This window comes from Phyllopteryx taeniolatus, chromosome 19, assembly GCF_024500385.1.
Source record: "Phyllopteryx taeniolatus isolate TA_2022b chromosome 19, UOR_Ptae_1.2, whole genome shotgun sequence".
Taxonomy (NCBI): Eukaryota; Metazoa; Chordata; class Actinopteri; order Syngnathiformes; family Syngnathidae; genus Phyllopteryx; species Phyllopteryx taeniolatus.
This window is the reverse complement of record NC_084520.1, coordinates 9,459,005-9,469,200: the sequence shown is the minus strand read 5'-3', so window position 1 is coordinate 9,469,200 and position 10,196 is coordinate 9,459,005. Positions and strand designations below refer to the sequence as shown.

The window sequence follows — 10,196 nt, the reverse complement described above, 5'->3', positions numbered from 1 at the left end:
AGACTGACACCTGCTCGAGGTTTAGATTAGAACCAGGGACACACTTCTTTTGGTTTTGAAATGATCCAATGTACAGTTGCAAGATGAATCCTTTATAATTACCTGGATTTTTGGTCATAGATGAAGTTAAGATCACATTATATGTCACACCAACAGACAATCACAACGTTCTTAAACTAATATATAACACAAACAATTATATGTTTTCATATTTTTGTTGGACACATAATGTAAACATTTAACGTGCAGGGTGGAAAATTGGTGTCAGGGGTCAGCCAACCTAGAGTCCAATCAATGTGGCAAGATTGGAGGTGTTGGTTAAAGGTGCCCTGTCATATAAAAAACACCAGTTTCGAGTTTTCTATTCCCGAGAAGCATTGCCCAATGTGAACCACGCATCACACAAAAGACCTCTTAGCAGGCTTATAATTAAGAATTGTTAACTTGCTTGAAGCTGGAAGGGTCACAAATCTATCTCTAAATCTAATCTCTAATCTCTTGTATGGTTCCGTAGAAACGTTGAAAGATATTTATGTGGTATTAGTTTAAGCAGAATGTGTTTGTCTATATTTGTTCAGATTTTATGTAGAAGTCCAGGTTGTTCTAAAGGATTCACATACTTTTTCTTGAAACTGTACATGTTTTTCCTACGTACACGGATTCCATCCCTGAACACTTTTTCTGATATGATGTTGCGTCAGCCTCACAGTTCTGAGGTGCGGGGTTCAATCCCCGGCCCCGCCTGTGTGGAGTTCGCATGTTCTCCCCGAGCCTGCGTGGGTTTTCTCCGGGCACTGCGGTTTCCTCCCACATCCCAAAAACATGCATGAATTGGTGACTCTAAATTGCCCGTAGGTGTGAATGTGAGTGCGACTGGTTGTTTGTTTGTATGTGCCCTGCGATTGGCTGGCAACCAGTTCAGGTTGTACCCCACCTCCTGCCCGATGATAGCTGGGATAGGCTCCAGCACGCCCGCGACCCTAGTGAGGAGAAGCGGCTCAGTAAATGGATGGATGGATGTTGCCTGCAAATTTGCGTCCTCTTCACTTCACCCTCCAAGGGGTCACGACTCCTGACTATTTAATCCAATCACGGCGGATTGGAGACATCAGGTGATCAGATGAGCCGTGATGAAGAGCAGTGGGACGGGACGACTCAGTCAGTCTGTGCGAAGACCTTACATGAGCTTTTAGTGGGACTCTTTCCTCTTCACTTGTTGGGGATCCCCACCATTCCACAGGTAAATATTCCTATTTGGAATTTCCATTTGTGTGCGATGTGATGAGGAAGTCGGAATGTTTGGATTGAGGATGGTTGTTTTTTCTCTACAGTCAGGATGGCTCGAGATATGTCCGATAAGGAGATCCTGAAAATGGAGCTGGAGCAGCTGAAGAAAGAAGTGAACACACCGAGGACAGCCGTATGTCCATTTTTATGATCTACACCCTTTATATTGCGCCTCAAATATTCCCAATCCAATGTGTTGTTTGTTTTCCAGGTGGGTGCAAACTGCACAGAGACAGTCTCCTTCGTAGAGGCGCTGCTTCCCAATGACCCGCTCATCAAGGGCGTCCCCGATGACAAGAACCCCTACAAGGGGGACAAGGGCGGCTGCATAGTCACATAGCACACAGCTGGAACTTTGTACGTGCTGCGGCAGAATTTCCACAGACGCAATGTACAGTACGGTAGCGAGATCAGATGTGTAAAGTGTGGCCATTTGTAATTAAATGCAACTAGCTTCAACAAAGTGTCCTGACAATTACTATTATTATTGTTTTTTTAATGACTTTTCTTTTATGGCACTTTCATGCTCATGACGCTCAAAGCAGTTTAAGTGCTTCAGTCAAACTCCTAATAGGATTTACTTACATGCGGCAGTGGGGCGCATAGCCACGGCGTCACTTCCTGCTTCCCTCTGAAGCTCCACTTCATCCAATTAGAGTCTTTCCAGGTCAGGAAGCAGCTTGTGGCCCACATGTTTATTAACAGCGGGGTGATTCATTCATTCATTCATTTAATTATTTGGAAACTTGACATTATTTCTCAGGAGTACGTTCCATCATGTACAAATTTAGGAATGCAGTTTTCCTTAAGAGTTTTGCTCTAATTCTGGGTTTCCATGGAAAATTGATTATTTTGGGAAAGTAAAATTGGCCTTTGGGGCAGAAATGATTGTGCCCCATGAATTTCGCCGAGCAGTAAGTGTCAAGTCACAGGGGAAAATAAACCAAACAACTACGTTGATTTACATGACGGCTAGCAAGTTAAATTCTTACTTCAATCAGTGAAGTTTTATAATAAACATCTGTGTGATTTGGTACTGCCTGTTCAAGTGCACTGGGACAGAAATATTTGTGCCCCATGTTGTCCCGTCAATTGTTCACTTTAAAACTCATCATGATGGCTTTCAAATTCAGCATGACGACTTTATATCTCATCATGATGACTTTAATCTCAGCACGATGACTACTAATAGATGATAAATTGTGATATTTATGTCGACTTTAAACGTCACGACGACTTTAACTCGCGTCTGGGCTTTTTTTCTCTCTCAATAGGTGACCCTAATACGGCGTCATACTGCAAAGAGCTGTGTTTGTCTTTTTTTTTCAAACTTGGGGTCAGAAATTATTTTGTCCCATGGATTTTGGAGACGACAACAAGCAGTCATTTGAAAGAAAGGCAACAATTTTGTCAGTTTACATGAATGGTAGCGAGCAAAACTCTTAGTTCAGTTTGTGAAGTTTTCCAATGAATGTTGTCTGTGTGGTTTAATACTTGCGGTTTCTATCGAATCGCTCTCTCTATTCCGTGTGGGGCAGCAGAGACCTGCATATGCCTCTTTTTTTATTATTATTATTATGGGCATTGGGGCAGAAATTATTGTGCCCCCTGCATTGTGCCGAGCAGCAAGCACGAAGTGAAAAATAATCAGAACAATTTTGTCCAATAATGTCAAAGTTGTGATGTTTTAAAATGAATGAAAGGGCCACATCGTAGTTATGACTTTCCTCGGAGGGCCGCTACGTCTGTGAACCCATATAAATGAAAGATTACCACATATATTCTAATTACATACAGTATACACAACACATTGATGAATAACCAGTTTTGAAATCAGAAGCCTATAAAAACATGTTTTTCAACTATTACATTTCTTTTCAAAGGGGGATTGGTAACAAAACAAAATGCTTGGAAATATGTCAATGGTATTACACCACAACACAATAAGCAATTTTGATTTGCTTTCACAGGCCACATAAAATGACGTAGCGGGCCGGATCTGGCCCCGGGCCACCAGTTTGACACCTGTGCTCTAGAGGGTCTCTGAAGTTGTAAAAGGTTGCGACATACATTTCCTTTCCTATTTATGTATGTGGGAGATGATTACGGATTACATCAAGTGGTTGACATGATTCAAAATATGTCATTGGGCCAAAATACATTTGCACCATTTGATAACACTCATTATTGTGTAAAGCAAATGGACTGAGTCGCGGTCATGTCATAATGACATACTTTACACATGGGGGTGCAAAGTCTATAGGGTGCTTGTTATCTTAATTGTTTTATCAGATAAGCATAATTGAGGATACCTAATCTAATGTGGTGGCGGCCGCTTTGCTTAAAATCACACGGGAGCGAAACAAAATGTCTTGCAATTCCTCTATAAATGTCTTTTAAAGAAAACATTGTTTAGTGTGTAATTAAGTATTTTAAAAAACCTTTCAAATGCATCTCAGCGGTCAATTGTGTAAAATTCACAGCAAGCTGAAGGTCTTGTTATCTTTATGACTAGTTACTGCATGACATGAATGGTGTTACATGTCAATCCCCTCTCCGCCCCCTGCCGGGACCTTTGCTTGTGCCTAATAAAAGGAGCATCCAGAGAGGGGAAACATTCCCATTTAAGTGTCGCATCCACCATGTGGCTCCTCGTAATCGTAGTGTGGTTGTTAGTGTGGGTGGGGGGCACCTACTGGTACCTCTTTGGCAAGCGCAGCCCCTTCTCCCTGGACTCAGTCAGGCCTCCTGGACCGCGAGAGTTTGACCAGAAGAAGAGGGACAAAGTCATCAAGCAAGGTAAGACATTCAACAAGTTTCATAAGCGATAGCTGTCATTTGCATTGTATGAATACAAATGATGCACTATCTGTTATTCTTATTTAAGTTGAAATACGGTCGCATAGCATTATAGATTATATTTAGACGTTAGGTCATGTTTAACAGAGAGATTTATCGTTAAAATATCTGAAATCTGGATGCCAGCTAGCGTTATCTTAACTGCGCTAGCAGATTTTCTGTTGTCGCAGAGCCAGGCTAATAAAAAAAAGGGATATCTAAATGACCTGTTTTCCTTGTCAAGATCCTCCATTTAAATGAGCAGCGGTACGACGGCATGTTTTATTCTAATTGGGTTATGACTTGCTGATTGTGCTATCTGCCAACAAGTGTAGCATTGAAAACTGTAATGCATCGCCAATTGTGCAACATGATATCGTTTATAATGTCTGGACTGTTCCCGAGCTTGTGAACGTTGTTCCTAAATCGCTTATGTAACCGATAAGTGCAGGTTTCAGCCTGGACAAGGTGCCCCGCGACTTGGATATCATAGTGATCGGCAGTGGCATCGGCGGGCTGGCGGCGGGGACCACGCTCGCCAAGGCCGGCAAGAAGGTTCTGGTTCTGGAGCAGCACGACCAGGCCGGAGGCTGCTGTCACACCTACATCGAGAAAGGCTTCGAGTTTGACGTTGGTATGATAATACTGTACTAACACGAACCCTATTCCGAACCCTAATCTACAACAGCTAACCATCACCCTAAACCTAGCCCTAATGCTAACCCAAACCCTAATCCTAATCCTCAACCACAATGTCTAACAGAACAAGATACATCAAGAAAAGCTTTGAGTTTGACGTTGGTATGCTAATTCTAAGCCTAACCTCTAATCCAAACCATAACCCCAATAATAATAAAAATACCTGAAATTAGAGGATATTTTGGCGGCACGCGTGCTGGGATAGGCTCCAGCACGCCCGCGACCCTAGTGAGGAGAAGCGGCTCAGAAAATGGATGGATGGATGGATAGAGGATATTTTGTCCCAGCCCGAATATCCCTCCAAATATTGAAGGAAATTTGATCCATTCTTCGCAGGCCTTCACTACATTGGTCAGCTGCACGAGAACAGTCTGCTGCGAATCATCTTTGACCAGCTGTCCGAAGGCCAACTGGAGTTCCATGAGCTAAACCCACACTTCGACACGATCCAGATCGGCCTGGGGGACGACAAGCGGGAGTACACCATCGTCTCGGGCAAAACTGAAATGAAGGCGCACCTCTTGAAGCAGTTTCCCGATGACACGGAGGCCATCGAGACCTTCTTCAAGATCATGAAGGTCCCACAGGCTTGCTTATCTCAATGAAGGTACGTGCTTCATGTTGATCCCCTCTTCGCTCTCCGACAGATCTCAGCCAAGAAAACGCACTACCTAGCAACCCTGAAGCTCATCCCGCAGTGGCTATCCTTGATCTTGCTGAAGTCGGGTATCGCAGACCTCGTCTCGCCGGTTTTCCGGCTCGCCGGAACGTGTGCGACCGACCTGGTGAACACGCTGACCACTAACAAGGATCTCCACGTCATCTTTTCGTACCTTTTCTACGGTGTGTTCCCAAAGGCCTGCTTTAGACTTTGCTGAGTTTTGGAGTTGCTAAGTTTGTAATGACATACATTGTCAAGTTGGTCTGTGTATAGATTTTCTTCCACTTTTACCAAAAGCGTGAATAAACTGAAAAAGATACTATGAAAATACCCAAAACATGTATTTTTTTTGGGAGAAATTTTTAAAAATACAAAAACGGCATACTATTAGTTACGTCATAATGTTATAGGGGAATTTTAAAATTTACTTTTCGACTGTAATCCTGTGCATTACTTTTCCCTCGAAAAATGTTTTTTAAAATTCTTTTATAGTGAATATTCCTTTTTTTGATTGATTTACAACTTATAACTTAAAAAAATACTTTAATCTCACAAGAATGAAATGTGACTTTAATCTCGCATTAAGAATTTTGGTTTGAAAAAATATATATATACCACTTTATTCTGGTAATATCACAATTTATCATCTATAAAGTACGACTTTAATTTTGTGTTCAGACTTTTAAAAACAATCGTAATTTGACTTTTCTCCAAAATACAACTGAATGTTATGTTGTGATCAATGGGCTTTCACTTGTGGCCCTAATATTCCTACATGTGTTTCAATGAGTCAAAATGTTGAATGTCCTTGTACATGTTAGGTGTACCTCCAAAGGACTCCAGTGTTTTGATAAATGCCCTCCTGGTGCATCACTACAAGCGAGGCGCCTACTACCCCAGAGGCGGCGCCAGCGAAATCGCCTTCAACATCATCCGCACCCTTCAGAAGTACGGCGGTAACTGCCTGGTGCGAGCGCCCGTCTCGCAGATCCTGGTCGACGACAAGGGGGCGGCGTACGGTAAGGACCCGGTTCCCAGGCAGATCCAAAAGACTCATAAAGGGAAGATTTCATCACTGTGTCATGCGGCAGGTGTGAAAGTGAGGAAAGGTGGAGAAGAGGTGGAGATCCACGCCCCGGTGGTGATCTCAAACTGCGGCATCTTCACCACCTTCCAGAAACTGTTACCCCCTGAGATCCAGGTCAAGCCAGGTGATGCAAAAGTGATTTCTTTTTTTGGGTTTATGGAAAGTGGAAGGTTCAGAATGAAACAATGTTGTCGCTCTGCAGATATCCAGGAGAGGCTAAACACAATGAAGCACGGCAGAGGATCCTTTCTGGTCTTCTCCGGTTTCGACGGCACTGAAGAGGAACTCGGTCTGGAGTCCACAAACTTCTGGCTGTTCAAAAACAACGACATGGACCAATCGTACGTAAAAGCGGAGACCAGTCATCGGTCTTCCTTAGTTCGCTCCGATCTTCTTCGGTCCTCTTCAGTCTTCTTTAGTCCTCTTCACTTCTCGTCAGTTGTTTTTGGTCTTATTCAGCCTTCTTCTGTGTTTTTCAACTTTTCAGTCCTATTCTACAACTTTTTTCAGTGTTCTTTGTTGCTCGTCAAACTTGTCTTTTTCATCCTTTTTTTCTTCTTCAGTCCTCTTTAGCCTTTTAAAATCTTCTTGAGTCCTCTTCACTTTATTTCAGTCTCCCTCTCAGTATTCTCCAAACATCTATTCTCTTTTCCTTGTTGGTATCCTGTATGTAAAATATCAGCCACCAGGGTGTGTTGTTGTATAGGTTCCTCGTGAACCTGTTCTTCTTAGAAAAGTTTTCCACAAGAGATCAAGGGAAAGGAAAAGTTACAGAGCTATTGCTTGACTTTCTGAGCCAGCTGCAGTTCTTATCTGGTCATCTAGATGGAGCACAGACTGATCCAGGAACATTTTTGAGTCTGGAAAATCTCCATTTTAAATGTGTCCGCCTTGTGTTTGTTCTAGGATGGAGGACTTTTTTGCTCTGAGCAAAGAGGAAGCACCAGACAACATCCCCATGATGTTCATCACCATGCCGTCGTCCAAAGACCCGGAAGCCAAGATAAGACACCCCGGTACAATGCAAAACGTTAGCGTTTTCGAGGGCATCTCGTTTGGACGTCAGCACAGTGAAATAGTGGTTAGCGCATCTGGGCTGTGGCCTTCCTGGAGTGGACTTTGAATGTTCTCCCCGTGGTTGCGTGGGTTTTCTCGGGGTACTCCGACTTCCTCTCACATTCCAGAAACATACAAGTTAGGTTAATTGAAGACGCTAAATTGGTGTAAATATGAGCGTGAATGTTTGTTTGTCTATGTGGACCCTGCGTTTGTGTGCGGGCCCGCCCTGTCTCCCAAAGTCAGATGTTATAGGCTCTTGCCCACCTGTCACCCTAAATTGCTCATCGGCGTGAATGTGAGTGTGAATGCTCGTTTATCTATCTGTGCTCCGCTATTTGCAAGCGACCAGTCTAAGGTGTACGCCGCGTATTGCCCAAAATGCAGCTGCGATAGGCTCCAGCTCAACCTCATGAGGATAATAAGGATTTTATGAAAAAATGGATGGATTTGTGACGTCTACAAATGGTGTCCACAGGAAAATCTTGCATGACCATCCTGACCATGGTGAAATATGAATGGTTCGAAGAGTGGAAGGACACCACCGTCCGCAAACGTGGTGACGAATACCATAACTACAAAATGAGATTCGCCAACAAGCTCTTTGACAGGGCCTGCCAGTTATTCCCAAAGATCAAAGACAAGGTGAGTTCTTGGGTCCAGGAAGGTCCAGGAAGGTCCGGGAAGCTCCGTGATCTGTCGGTGGACGTCTGTTTGTAACCACGACTGTTTGCCCTCCAGCTCGTCTTCCAGGACGTGGCCACGCCGCTGACCAACATGCACTACCTGGGCGCCCAGCGCGGCGCCATGTACTCGGCCGAGCACAACCTGGAGCGCTTCCGAGCTGAGGCGGTGGCGAGGAACCGCTGCCACACTCCTGTCAAGAACCTCTACCTCTCAGGTAAGGACCCTCCAATTTTAGACACCGAGCAACCAAGGCTCTGAAGTTAGACCAGGGGTTGTCAAACCTTTTGGGCCAAGGGAACCCTTACAGGGGAGAAACCTTTCCATCATTTTCCAACCCCATCATAATCCTCCACAGTACCAATTAAACATCCATCGTCACGAACTGATGTGCAGTGCTTCCACTAGCAACATGGCTGCCAAGAGAGAGGCGCGAGTTTGCAAAAGACCAGCCGGCATTGCTAGTGGGAGGAAATCCCTCTGAACATTTCCAAGGACATGGTGGCCATTTCTATGTTGCAAAAACAGTGATTTAGACACGTTGGTAGTTTTTGACCCGAGGTATGTGCATCCAAAATTCAAATATTTGGCCGAGATCACCTCGCCTCACCTATAAAATGCTACATGATAACAGAGCAAATGATAAACGGACTTAATAATGTATTGAAATAATTTTACCGACCCCCGAGTTCCAGCTGGCAGAGCCCGGTTTGAGAACCACTGAGTTCGACGGAGAACCGGTTGTGTCTTCCAGGACAAGACGTGTTCAGCTGCGGAATCGCGGGAGCGCTGCACGGCGGCATCCTGTGCGCCTCGGCCGCGCTGGACCGCATCGTCTACGTCGACCTGCTCTTCCTCAAGAAGAAGCTGAAGAGGCGCAAGGCCAAGGCGCTGGCCCTGCTGGCTCGGAAGAAGCTGCGGTGAGCCGTCCGGCCGACCCTCGCAGGATCGGCACCTGGTCAAAGGCTAGCCCCAAGTTAAAGCCATGACTTTTTCTTTAGCTTTAAAACATGCTTTCGTCTGATTATTTATGTGAACTTGAATGACCGTTGCCTTATTTATGAATCTACGTAAAATGAATAGCAGAGATGAATGTATCATTGAATAATGTCTGACTTTGTCAGGATGTCATGTACAGGTAATGTATTTACATTTTATTGTGAGCACATTTTCTCATTCCATTTCAAAGCAAGTGAGTATTATATTTTATTCATATACAGTATGAGAATAGAAATGATCTTATTATAATAAAGTTCATCATCTTATTTATTACGACTATAAAAAAAAATGTAATCTCGAAAAATTAAGTCTTTTGTCTTGAAAAATCTAACGTTAGCCTTTTAATATAAAAGTTTTTATTCTAAGAAATATACGTTTCTTTCCTCAAAAAACAAACAAACCAGCATCTTGAAAAATCGGACTTCTTTAAAAAACATTTTTTTAAAAGAAACATGACCTTTTCCTCAAAAACAATCTTGTCTTACATGTCCAACTTTATTCATTAAATGTCATACCAACACACGTTTCCACATGATATGATATGATGAATGTATAAAACTATTTCTTGGGAAGAGATGGAAAAGATAAGACCTTTTTCTTGAAATACATACCTGTACATAAAGCACCACCTTTTTTCCTGAAAACAATATCTGGAAAAATTAGCTTTTTCCGGAAAAAGTATTTAACACGTCTAGATTATGACTTTATTTCTTTTGGTGTGGCCCTGATACTTGATTGTATGTTTGAATGAGTGCAAACAGAAATGGTGGCTATGCCCCAAGGTGGTTCCATCAAGCTAACGCCGGCGTGGCCCTCCCGCGGTTCCCACCTGAGTTGTTGCGACCTGTCGTCTCACCTCGCCACTGTTTGCTTTTGCGCTGTAAT

General features: G+C 43.4%; 2 protein-coding genes across 2 annotated transcripts; both read left to right on the top strand.

Annotated features, from left to right (window-relative positions):
* The first annotated feature begins 533 nt into the window (after nt 1-533).
* On the top strand, nt 534-2,529 carry gngt2b (guanine nucleotide binding protein (G protein), gamma transducing activity polypeptide 2b). Its single transcript, XM_061756261.1, has 3 exons — nt 534-1,240; nt 1,332-1,420; nt 1,499-2,529. The coding sequence occupies exons 2-3, from the start codon at nt 1,337-1,339 to the stop codon at nt 1,625-1,627; spliced, it is 213 nt and encodes a 70-aa protein (XP_061612245.1). The 5' UTR covers nt 534-1,240; nt 1,332-1,336; the 3' UTR covers nt 1,628-2,529.
* Nucleotides 2,530-3,884: 1,355 nt separating this feature from the next.
* Nucleotides 3,885-9,831, top strand: si:ch1073-13h15.3 (inactive all-trans-retinol 13,14-reductase). Its single transcript, XM_061756924.1, has 11 exons — nt 3,885-4,086; nt 4,577-4,759; nt 5,161-5,402; nt 5,472-5,667; nt 6,307-6,504; nt 6,577-6,696; nt 6,775-6,913; nt 7,479-7,588; nt 8,107-8,273; nt 8,370-8,529; nt 9,067-9,831. Exons 1-11 carry the CDS (start codon nt 3,930-3,932, stop codon nt 9,234-9,236), a joined length of 1,842 nt encoding a protein of 613 aa, XP_061612908.1. The 5' UTR covers nt 3,885-3,929; the 3' UTR covers nt 9,237-9,831.
* Nucleotides 9,832-10,196: the final 365 nt, after the last annotated feature.

Coding starts and splice junctions, on each gene's coding strand:
- gngt2b (XM_061756261.1), top strand. CDS start 1,337: ATGGCTCGAGATATGTCCGATAAGGAGATCCTGAAAATGGAGCTGGAG. Junction 1,421..1,498: donor TGAACACACCGAGGACAGCC/GTATGTCCATTT, acceptor TTTGTTTTCCAG/GTGGGTGCAAACTGCACAGA.
- si:ch1073-13h15.3 (XM_061756924.1), top strand. CDS start 3,930: ATGTGGCTCCTCGTAATCGTAGTGTGGTTGTTAGTGTGGGTGGGGGGC. Junction 6,914..7,478: donor AACAACGACATGGACCAATC/GTACGTAAAAGC, acceptor TGTTTGTTCTAG/GATGGAGGACTTTTTTGCTC. Junction 8,274..8,369: donor TCCCAAAGATCAAAGACAAG/GTGAGTTCTTGG, acceptor TTTGCCCTCCAG/CTCGTCTTCCAGGACGTGGC.